A 12,163-nucleotide genomic window follows, 5' to 3' on the forward strand; every position below is an offset into this window, starting at 1 on the left:
CATTTCCAACAAAACTCCAGGGAAATGCACCACAAAGTCAGGTGTTAGGAGGATGGATGGATGGAAAACACAAAACAGCAACCCATCAAGAAAAAAAAAAAATCCTCAAAGAGCCTAAAAGTCACTAACCTGCTGGTCGCTGCACACTGAGCCGACGTTGCTGAGGTTACTGTTGCTCATGCCAACCGGCTGCCCCGTGGGAGGTAATGAGCCGACACCACCGGACCCCCCGGGCATGGAGACGGTGATGCTCATGTTGTTGTAAACCCCCTGCTGGCCAAAAGCCTGCCCTGCACCCTGTCCTGACTGACTGAACAGGCTGCAGTAAACAATGAGAGGAGACACATTACACTGAGGACATGTGGAAGTCATTTAAATATATAAATTAAATAAACACAATGTAATTTCTGCATTACAGCCTTTCAACTGTGTACACTTCCTAACCTGTTGCTGGCCATGCCCGTCTGTTGCCAGCTCTTCATTTCTGGTGACCGGTAGCCAGGGGGTGGGGCTTGCTGAAGCAGAGGACTCTGGGAGGTGGAGTTTTGAGGGGACAACAACGGGCTGGTCGGGCTCATCTCAGGAGGGAAAGGTGGGTCTTGCTGGGTGATAGCTTTGAAAAGAGGAAAAGTAGAAATGTTAGGTCAGTTGAAAGCGCAGTGTGTAGGATTAAGTGACATCTAAATTTGGGTTTATTTTTAGTATACTTTCTCTCCATCTTTGCTGCTACTGTAAGTGGTTATCGCAGGAGTACTTCTTAAAATGTTTACTTTTATATATTCATCTTATATTCACAACAACGTGAAAAGGTGAAGCCCTTGCAGCCCTCTGCCTGTACTTTCTTTTCTTCTTATTTTGCTATTTTCAGGACGTTTCTAGGCTTCCGCAATAACGTTTTATTTCTCACTAACGCCGCTCCCTCTCTTCATTCACTCTTTAGCTCGTTAAACCATCGCTGCTCTCTCTTTTCTCTCTCCCTTGTTGAAAAGTGGGGGAGGAGCCAACTTTGAAAGTTGTGCGTTTACAAACAGCAACCGACAACTGTTGCATTTATACCTTTAATATTGTAATGTTGAATTATAATTATCTACAACAAAGGGTAGCAAAACAAACACTGATTTGAATGGAACATGTTGTGGATTCTTAGTCTGGTCTGTGGTGGAGGATGTTTGCTTGAACTCACCGGACCCTCCGAACTGCTGAAACAGGCCCTGCGGCAGTGAGGAGTTGACGGTGGTGCTGAACTGGCCCTGCACGGCTCCCATCAGCGTCTGGCTATTCAGGGGAACTCTGCCGGGCAGCTTGTTGTCCAAAGGGCCCCCGCTCATGGGGCTGAAGCGATTTGGTGAGGTAGGGGATTTTCCCGTCAATTGGTTGTACCCTGGTGGGAAGTTGAACTGCTGTTGCTGTTGCTGCGGTTGAGGTGTTGTTGGGGGACCTTTTGGGATCCTGGCGGTTCCGACGGGCCCGGCGGCTCCAGTCGGAGCGCCCGCCATGTTCTGTCTCATCATTATGACCTTCTGCTGGAAAAGCTGGCGCTGGCGGTGCTGGATGCTGTAGAGTTCCCTCTGACGCTGGGCCAGCATCTGGGCGTTCAGCGGAGGCTGCTGAGAGATGGGATGGAAAAGAGCAAAGTTAATACAATACACCTCGTTATTCAGGAGGTCACCCGTACACAGAGAACCTGCAGCTTTCAGAAAGCCATATTTAGACTTCTAAGTTTAGTAAAACACCTGAAGGCTCTCTCAGTTAAACTGAGAGCAACATTAGCGACCATATGGAGTCGTGTTTCTGGCCATCCGATGAGTCATAAATATTCACTCTCTTAGCTCTATTTTTAGTCTCTATTGACTCCAGAGGGAAATATCTGCTGTTTTAGCCACTAAATGCTCCACTTTGTTCACCAGCTAGTCGCTAACTTAAGTTTCTGTGAAGTGGTGAACCAAATCATCAAAACTGCAGGCTGTAATACCAAAATAAGCCAAGAGATAATAAAATGCTCCGTAGAGCTGATAATTATCTCCCTGCACATAGTTATTTAATTCATTGTGAATAGAAAAATATTGATTACAGCAGCTTTAAGTATTAATTCAGCAAAGTGGTTGAATCTATGTAAACAAATTATTTTGATAGTCTTTTCCGGCTCTGTAGAAAAACAGCAGTGGGTGGTCAGGGTGAGCCGAGCCACCGTGACTCACCTGTGAGGGCATCTGAGGTTGTTGAACCCCCTGACGAATCCCGATGTTCACATGCTGGGCTCCTCCAGGAAACGGAGTCATGCCCGCCATCCTGTTCTGGAGCTGAGGTGGAGATAGAGAAAAAATAAGGTCAGAGAGATTGTTGAAGGATGAGAGAAGGGAGAGGATGATAATACAGTAAAGGGAGGGCAGGATTTTATTTTTGTTACATGAAGCATACACGTTCCAGATTTTCATTATAAAAATTGCAGTAAACATATTTCACAGTATAAACTTAATATAAAAAAGACTATGCATGTAACGAGCGGAAATTGACACGTATTGCTGGACTTTTGTAAGAAAACGCACAAAAAATGAGGAATAACTTTTCGGAAGATTTCATGCGAACCGTTGTATGGTGATACGTTGATAAATTACACCTAATAAGACAAACTATGTGTCACTGCACACTTGCTTGTGACTGTAAAGTACTAGTATACCCTGAGAGTGTGTTGTAAAAGCATCGTAAGCAGCAAAGGCGTTATCTGTCGTCCTCTGTGTGCTCACCTGCTGTGGTCCCTGCAGCCTCTGCTGCAGCTGTAGGCGCAGCTGGTTGGGCGGCAGCCTGAGCTGAGTGCCGATCCCCTGCGGTCGCATCATGCCTGGCCTCAGCCCGATGCCCGTCGTCCCGCCGGGGAATGCCCCTCGGGGGGCTCCGAACCCCAGACCCTGTGGCCCCACCACCGTGGCCAGCTCTGGAGGAAACTGAGCTTGTGGAGCTGGTGTAAATTGGGAAGTGTAGGTGGGGAGTTTAGGGTCCATGGAACCTGGCGTGGCAGTGGGTTGCTGGGTTGGGAAGTTTTGGGGCAAAGCGTCAAAACAGCCACCCTGGGAAGAGGCCGACAAAGAGATATTAATGATCTGTTTCTTTATCATAAATGAAAATTACATTTGAAAACAAGAAATAAAACAACCTTTTGCTACATTAAGCTCGTCAACATGCTGAATTTTTTTTAATTTGTTGCTTCTATTTAAATGTGATTTACACTGCCGGAGAGGAGGTGCATAACGCGAAGGGACATCTGCCTCAAAACGCCACTACACTACACTCGCGCACACAGAGGGATGAGGAGAGGAGACGCTGAGCACAGATAGAGGCACACACACTCACCTGCACCAGTTTGTCGATACCCAGGGCCTTATCCAGCTCAGCCAGTTCACTCTCATCAGTCCCACTGAGGAAGGAGACGAGCTGCTCTAACAGAGCTTTCTCATCGTTCCGGCCCTCGGGCGTGGTCGGAGGGCCCAGCACTTCATCCAGCGTACAGGGCACACACTGCCTGCTCACACACAGAAACATTGTACATTAGCATCAATATCAGTGGGTTGAATCAACTTTTTAAAGCATATTTCTCCCATAACTGCAGAATAGAAAATAATGACAATAGATTGGGTTGTGAGAGTACAGTAATGCTTACTCTTGTGGTGATGCCAAGGGAGCTTGTAAAGGCGTTCCAAGACCATCAAAGGACAAGGTGTCTGACAGAGCCAGAGGCTGAAACTGGGAGTCTCCCACATCCATCTTGGATAGGCCTGAGACAGATTTAAATACAGTTTTAAAAAGGGAAAAAATACACAATTAACACCACAGAAAAATCTATTAACACAATTTTAAAATATATCTATTCAGCCAGGCCTTTGATTAACAATGGTTCTTATTTTATTCACGTATTTTATTGTATTTAAGCTGTATAATTTCATTCTATTTTAATATTTTATTAATGATTTATTTTATTGTATTTAAGTTATATAATTTTATTATATTTTATTAATGACTTATTTTATTGTATTTAAGTTATATAATTTTATTATCATTATATTAATAATTTATTTTATTGTATTTAAGTTGTATTATTTGATTAATCTAGTTTTTACTTCACAGTGTTTTACTGCTAGTACTATTATTATAGCTTTTTATTTAATTTATTTACATTCTTATCATTTTACTGTCTCGTGTGCATTTGTCTCAAATTATCAAATTGTTTTTGTCTTTTCTGTTGTTTTCACGGTCCACGCTTGTTCCGTCTTACTTTTGGCTTGTCAGTCATCTGTGAAGAACTTTGAACTGCACTAACTTGTATGAAAGGTGCTATACAAATAAAGTTTGATTGATTGACTGAATTTGGACTCAAAATAATCAGATTCAACAATTATAATTAAATCATATTAAAACAATATGCAAAGACTTATATTTAAACAGCAACTTAAAATCTTGCTTTTGATGCCAAATGTTCACCTTGTTTCAATGATGTAGCATTGTGCTGCTCTCTTCTACAGTATACTGCAAAGCTACATCACATGTGAGGTCATACATGTAACAGAATACAGTCTGATCACACCCAATGGTGATGTTGAATGTGGTCATTTATGTACGTAGAAGCACTGAAACTTTAACCTATAGGTCAGCTCAACAATGCTTTACTGCTACAGAAGATTTAGTGTTGAGTTACAACCAGACACGTGTCCCACAGTGGTCATTTTCTATGGATAACAGTGATCGTTCAGGTGTGTGCATTATGTTTTCTACACATACCAGTGCTTGAACTGAATGGGTTGATAATTTCTGCCTCTGAGAAGAGGCTGCTGTCTTTGGGGGTCTGGAAGGGGTCTCCCTGTCCCTGGTTCTGCGTCTGACTTGGAGTAGGGGGACTGCAGAAGTCAAAAGGTGACTGACTCTGGAGGCTGCAGCCGGAGAGCGGGCCGCCATCACTGAGTCCTGGGAAACAAGCACACAGAAAATAAACAAATAAACAATGATGCACAAATGTTGAATATTGAAATACCGACTCACACTTTGCACAGTTTTGCAATGTTGAACTAGTGTGTGTGTGTGTGTGTGTGTGGTCTGATGACACTGCAATGCCTCCCAATAGCCACTGGGGGGCACACAGACTAACAATGTGTAGGTAAATAAATGAATGAATAAAATAGAGTGAGCTTTCTGGATCATACTACTATACTGGATACTACTACTACTACTACTTATAATAAAAATAATAATATAATTATTATATAAAGTCCAATTTAAAAAAACACTATTAATGTAATTTGACATGAAAATGATTTTAAAACTCAGTTTGAATTAAATATCAATTGTATATCTATATATATATATATATAATTTATTTATTTTTGAGAAAAAGAGGAGGATGATTTATTTATTTAGAATAAGGTCGAACTTTCAGTATTAGTTCCGAGGGGACCATCACCTGCTGAGGCGATATTCACCTGAAAGTTCACCAAAGTTTAACTTCTCGCCAATCCGTCGATGTTAATTTGCGTCACAAATGGAAGCAAATGTTTTTCCGCCCCTTCGCTTGCATGAAACGGAAGTGAATGGAAAGCTAAAGTTGATTTTGCGTGTGACCGTTCCTTTATTCGCAAAATGCAAAATTAAAAAAATAATCCTTATGCCTGGCCCTAATATTCTTTCGTACCAGTGTCCATAGGTTGTATGTAGGTAGTTTATTATGCTTCCCTCCTAATTGATACCCCCCCCTCCCTGCTAAGTTGAAACTGTACCTCTGTTAGGAGTGCCGGGAGGCTCTCTCTTCACATTTACGTTGCGGGGAGCGCTGGCCTCGCCGGGCTGAAGCTGACTGGGTGACTGCAGTTTGAGTTGGGGGGAAGGGGAGTGGAGCTGAGGTGACGGCGATTGCATCTGGGTAAGGGACTGAGGCTGGGACAGAGGGGACTGGAGCTGAGGTAGGGGGGACTGGAGCTGAGGTAAGGGGGACTGGAGCTGAGGTAAGGGGGACTGGAGCTGAGAGGCTGGAGAGTGGAGTTGAGGGCCTCCTCCAGGGGTTGTTGAATCCTCACTGCCCTGTTTGGCCCCACTCGGGCCTCTCAGGCCAGGCAGCAGCTGGGTGAGAGGGTCCAAGTCAACAGGGCCACCAGACATCTGAGGGCAGGAAATGGAGAGCGGAGCAGAAACAAATGAAAAAAGGGATAAAGGTGAGGAAAAAGACAGGATGGAAGAATGAATGAATGGTGTAATGGTGTGAAAGGGTAAAGAATAATGGGTGGCAGAGGATCAGTGACAGAGAGATGGGGAGAGACAAAAGGTCAAAAGGCCAGTGAGCTTCAAAGGCTGCAGCTGGTAGCTGAGCCTACAGTGGAGACAAAGTCCAAGAAAATAAACATTCAACATGATTTACAACAGCTGTCAGGAGACTGCCAACGCAGGAGCAAAGCTCAATAGAGGAAAATTCCAATGCTTGATGAGGAAGTAATCGTTCTCACAGAGTGCAGAGGAAGACGCACATTTACATCATTAGGTCATCACAGTTATGATTTGGGTGTCACACAGAGTGTGGTGTAGTCTGAACCAGTTGGGTTTACCACAAATACAATATAGGTCGGCTGAAAGCATGTTGCAACCTGGCTTAAATAATATCACACTGCTGTCATGTTGGTTTGTATGAGGTAATAGCTATACTGTCTAAAAGTCGTTCTGCTCTATAAGGCCAACCCTATAACACGTTAGCTTTGCTGTCAAGGATGGAAGAGTTGCTCAGTCAGTTCAGTTCAAATCACTTTGGTCTGGGTGGTTGTGAAGCTCAGCAAGACCTCTAGAGTAACTCTGATGAGGCTTTTAAACTCTTGTGTTGTCTATCTTTCATCCCATTCTGACCTATGGCCTGATAGATACTTCATCTTTGAAGCAAATACCTATATAGAAATTGAATATATTTAAATGTTAAAAATCAGTTGTTTGCCTCCGCCAACCAGTCAAGCTGCAGTTTACATCCCTGTCCATCCAAAATGTCGTCACTTCATGATTTTATCCTGTTAGACATTTGTGTGAAATTGTCATAATTAGAATATGAATTCTTGAATTATGGCCAAAAATGTGTTATGTTTGAAGTCACAGTGACCTCTGACCACCAAAATCTAATTAGTTCATTCTGTGAGTCCCGGTGGTCGTTTGTGCCAAAACTGAAGAAATTCCCTCCAGGCGTTCCTGAGATATCATGTTCGATATTCGCTCTAGAATGGGATGGACGGATGGACGGACAACCCAAAAACATAGCAGGACATTATATAGTTAAAAAATAATGCTGATACCGTTTTTAAATGACGTCAAACATATTCTGCCAATACGTTTTTTGTTTACTAAACTTTTCTACAACGTTCTACCAGGATAATTATCAAATCTTTGGACTAGTTATCACAGATCACCACGACATTGACAACAACTGTACCGTGGAGTCTCTGCTGTCCCTGCGGCCGTCTCGGCGGTTCTCTCCGACGGGGCTCGATCTGGGGCTGATGCAAGCTGAGCTGCCGCAAAGTCTCGCAGGTTTGGATGCACCTCCTGCCGCAACAGTCGAGCCCGTACAGGTCACTCCGTCCACGCTGGCTCTCTTCTCCACCTTCACCCTGACCGTCTGCAGGCTGAGAGCAGATGGAGGTGGCAGGTCTCCCAAGTCCTTCACAAACAAAGTGGGTTTTTTTGTTAAGTGTTTTTCATGTTGTCATGGCTCAAGAGGACAAATGATATGGATTTTACAGAGTGGATGCAAATATACATACAATTGCATAAAGCAAGCATATTTACCCACTCCCATGTTGATCAGAGTATTAAATACTTGACAAATCTAAAAAAAAGGAACGTAAAGGGCCTATTTAATGGTCACCTTTTCGTCTGTGTCCAGGAGGAATCGGAGTAGTTGATGGTCCTGTGGCTCTCTGGAGCTGGACTTGGGAGGCCCTGCGGTCAGAGCCGGACTGGCAGGCGGCTCCCTCTTGATATCAACATCGTTTTTGTTTAGTCCTTCCTCGCTGGTGGTGGAGGCATCGTTGGGACTAGTGTCCTGGAGCAGCCGGTGCAGGATCTTGTGCCGCTCTGTTAGAGTACTGTGAGAGGCAGGGCACTGAGGGGCGGGATGAGGGTTAGGAGGATGAGGTGATGAGGTGCAGTGGAGTCTGTTGTTGTTAGATTCAGCTCCTGTCCCATTGCTATCCAGGAGCTGATTGAGTCTGGGGTTACCCAGCTGTGAGGCAAAAGGAAGGGGGGCTTTAACAGAGTCCTCTCCCCCTCCTTCTCCTCCCTCTGGCGGTTTTGCAGATGGAGACCGAGTAGAGGGGCCGGTGGGTGTACTGGCTTGTCTCTGAAGGACAGGGGAGGACAGGGAGAAGGACCCCGTTGACCCACCGCTGGCGCCGCTACTCCCGTCACCGCCAGACTGCTGCCTGTTGAGGCTGCCTCCACTACTTAGCTCCCCGGCTGGGGAGTGGAGGCCTGGTGTGGAAGGAGAGAAGGGGTTCCCCGGTACCCGGGGGCTTCCCCCTAACCCAGGACTGGTCCGTTGCATCCTGGGTGACATAAAAGAGGTAGGGGTGGCTGTGAGTGGGCTGCTCAAAGGAGAGGGGCTGTTGACCTGCTGGGGACAGGTCCGATTGGGCGTCAGGTAGCCTGCGGGTGTGGCTGGGTTGTGTCCGTGGGGGGAGGTGTTGGTGTTGTTGGGGTGAAGGCCCGAGGCGGCGATGCCTGAGCCTTGGGTCCAGTTGCTGCCCGGAGGAAGGGAAGGGGAGCGGGAGGGAGTTGTGGCGAGGCTGCCGAGGGTCAGTGGAAGGCTGGGGTTAGTGTTTTCCTGAGAGCTAGCAGTGTTGTGTTCCCTGGAGGAAAAAAAATAAGAAGATAACTGAGGAGACCATTTGGGAAGAGGAAAAAGTGCTACCAAAATCAGCTGAGAAAAAGATCGTACCTGTCAATAGTGTGAATGCCCATGATGAAGGGCTGAACGTCAGGGTTGGGGGGGCAGCAGAACTTGCAGCGGGTCTGAGCGCTGAGCGGGGTGCCATCACTTAACGTGAAATGGTACAACGGGCTGATAGCGGTGCCATGGGTCATCACTGATGATGGGGATACCAACACACACACACACACACACACACACACACACACACACACACACACACACACACACACACACACACACACACACACACACACACACACACACACACACACACACACACACACACACACACACACACACACACACACACACACACACACACACACACACACACACACACACACACACACACACACACACACACACACACAGGGCAAGAGAAGGAGGCAAACAGGGTTTAGACTTTGGTCTCATCTCTTGTTTGTTGTTCTATCCAGTCTTAAAGAGCTCTGAATCTGTATCTCTTTGTGTTTTGGTATGTTGGTCGGTCAAAAATAAAGCAATTTGAAATGGGCGCTAGGAACTTGTGGTGAGAATTTTCACTATTTTCGGACTTTTCATACACAAAACAATCAATCGATTTATTAATAGTTGCAGCCCTAGACTGAAGCTGTCTATTCTGATCCCCCTTCTTCTGCTTTCCACTAGATAAATCTGCATATACAGTAAAGAAAAACTACTAACGCTGAAGGTGATGCAGAATTGGAACTACTTGTTGCACAACACACATCTCCTGTATGAAAAGGTATTTTATAAAAGGTATTCATTTAGTATTCAATGCGATCTATTATAATGATATAAAAGTAGTTGCTGAGACTCTGGTAACCATGACAAAGCTGGCAGCGAGCGTGTCAATGATTTCTGGGAGTGAGGCTGAACAATCGATGGCGGCTACTCACCCTCATGCAGCAGCTTCTTGGCGTGGGAGGGCTCTTTGCCCTGCGGCTGAAAGAAAGCGTAGATGCACTTCCTGACCAGGTCCTCCCAGCCAGGCCGGCCTGTCGCTCGCAAAGCACTCGTTTCTATGGAGATGATCTTCCCTGGAGGAGAGCAACACACACACACACGATCAGTCTACACTGATTTCAACATCTGCAGTAGTTTCAATTTCTCTGACTGACATATTCCAGCAATTCCACGACTTTTTGGAATCCTGACTATTATATTATACCTGTGTGTGATAGGGCTGCATGACATATCGTTTCAGCATTGACACTGCGTTGTGAGCATGCACAATAGTCACATCGCAGGATGCGTCATGCAACAACTTTTTTGCGGTTACAAAAGGGAAACTCACATGGTTCTCATTTTCCATGACTAAGCCAGTGTTTCCCATTAATTATGTACAGTCTAGGTAGACCTGCCAAAGTTTCATAATGAACCGTATATAGGTTTACACTTCTCAACGTGTGTGGTTTGCGTCTGTCCGGGGATTCATCTCGGCAGGTCAGAGATGGCCGCTCGGTGAGGGAGAATTCTATCCCTGGCGAGCGCGTTTCCCTGTAGCGGTGTGCCGCGACCGTCTTGGAAAGGCCCGGGGTGAAGGTGGCTCGCGGACAAGGACGTAATGCTCGCTGCACCCTCTCTCCCTGTGGGGGAGGGACGGGGCTCCCGATGCAACTGTTAATCGGGGGGGGACTGTCCTCAGTGCAAGGGGTCTGCGGCGATGTCGGAAACCCACCCAACCCAGAGCCTATCTCGTGTTGTGAGTGTGACTTTTTTTGCTGTCATCACCATTCATATCTGAACAACCAATGAATTTATGAGAATTTTTTTTACTACAGCCCAAAACTGTTTATAGATCTAGCTAATCTAATTATCTAATTTAGTTCTCAAATTAAACCAGATTGATACATTTAACTTTAGAATGCACAAAATTTAGGGTGAAAATTTCTGTATTTTGTCAAATCGCAATACATAACGCTGATAAAAATATTGCAATGTCAGTTTTTTCGAATATCGTGCAGCCCTAGAGTGTGTGTGTGTGTGCGTGCGTTACCTGTGGGGTCCTGCTTCGTGATGAAAGACTCAGTGCTGAACGGCTGGGCGCGAGGTATCCGACAGGCAATACAGATCAGGCAGCTCTGCAGGTCTGAAGCAAGAAAGGACACAAGTGGTGAGGTTAGCATGTGTGTATGTGTGTGTGTGTGTGTGTGTGTGTGTGTGCGTTTGGTACAGTAAGCCACGGAAAACAAAAGGTTAACAGGGATGGAAAAAAAGAGAAACTGTGAATGTCAAAACTGCCATGGAAAAGATGCACAGTGGTGAAATTATTAAAGGGATAGTTTGAATATTTTAAAGTGGGGTTGTATGAGGTACTTATCCATATTCAGTGTATTACCTACAGTAGATGGCGGTGTTATAAAGGGCTAGTTCAGATTCACCAAAGTCACATAATACCACAAACAATCTAACCGATCGAGGCAGCGGTAGACCAGCAACTCCCATGATCTGTGAGGTAAAATTACAGTTTTTGTCAATGGAGTCTGGTGGCTTTGAAGAGAGCATAGATAACGGTTTCAATTCCCCGTCGGAAAGGGCTGTCTGTGGTGAAAATATTCCATTATATTCTTTGCTCCCGTGCTGTTTGTTTCTCCAAACTAGGGCCGTGCCGACCGTCATCTACTGTAGGTAATATGCTGACTATGGATAAGTACCTCATACAACCCCACTTCAAAACAAACTATCCCTTTGAGTGAACCATGCATGATATCACACGATCAAAGTTGACTTTACCCTCTAATTTACACAAATTACTAAATGTATAATGTTATAATGTCCCTCTCAGATACACGCAGGTGGTAAAAAAATACATGACAACCTGTCAAAACTAAAACTCATTATGTTGATTTCTCTGTATAAATGAGAAGCTGTATCAGCCAATCAAAGCTTGAACATACGTCAAGTGAGTTGTCAATCGTAACTTTAATGCAAACAACAGATATTGGGACTTAAAATCAACACAAAAACAGAAAGACGTAGGATACTGTCTACAATCCACAAGGGCCAGTTCTTATCAAAATGACTAAAAGCAGGCAGAGCTCAAAAGCCCAGTAAATCTGCAATGCAGGAACAACATCATACTGTTTTATCAATACAAGGCCATTGCACCAACAAGTCCAAAAAAAATATGAAAATGTCCTGCAGGAATCTGGTCACTGTCCAACCGGTCAGATAGTGGAAGTTGTGATAGTGGAACTTTGTTTTAATACGATTTTAAAT

At 44.9% G+C, this 12,163-nt stretch overlaps 1 protein-coding gene across 4 annotated transcripts in view; it reads right to left on the minus strand.

The window, feature by feature from the left end:
• Positions 1-12,163, minus strand: part of ncoa1 (nuclear receptor coactivator 1) — a 59,868-nt gene that overhangs the window by 8,031 nt on the left and 39,674 nt on the right. For all 4 annotated transcript variants that reach the window (XM_074614721.1, XM_074614718.1, XM_074614719.1 and 1 more), the window contains 14 exons: positions 10,941-11,033; positions 9,841-9,981; positions 8,948-9,095; positions 7,877-8,858; positions 7,442-7,669; positions 5,760-6,138; positions 4,771-4,953; positions 3,656-3,770; positions 3,349-3,517; positions 2,745-3,065; positions 2,199-2,300; positions 1,184-1,607; positions 445-613; positions 130-319 (listed from right to left, as the gene is read on the minus strand). In XM_074614721.1, coding sequence (XP_074470822.1) covers positions 130-319; positions 445-613; positions 1,184-1,607; positions 2,199-2,300; positions 2,745-3,065; positions 3,349-3,517; positions 3,656-3,770; positions 4,771-4,953; positions 5,760-6,138; positions 7,442-7,669; positions 7,877-8,858; positions 8,948-9,095; positions 9,841-9,981; positions 10,941-11,033 — 3,644 coding nt within the window. The remainder of the gene's footprint in view (positions 1-129; positions 320-444; positions 614-1,183; positions 1,608-2,198; positions 2,301-2,744; positions 3,066-3,348; positions 3,518-3,655; positions 3,771-4,770; positions 4,954-5,759; positions 6,139-7,441; positions 7,670-7,876; positions 8,859-8,947; positions 9,096-9,840; positions 9,982-10,940; positions 11,034-12,163) is intronic.

This window comes from Sebastes fasciatus, chromosome 18, assembly GCF_043250625.1.
Source record: "Sebastes fasciatus isolate fSebFas1 chromosome 18, fSebFas1.pri, whole genome shotgun sequence".
Classification (NCBI taxonomy): Eukaryota; Metazoa; Chordata; class Actinopteri; order Perciformes; family Sebastidae; genus Sebastes; species Sebastes fasciatus.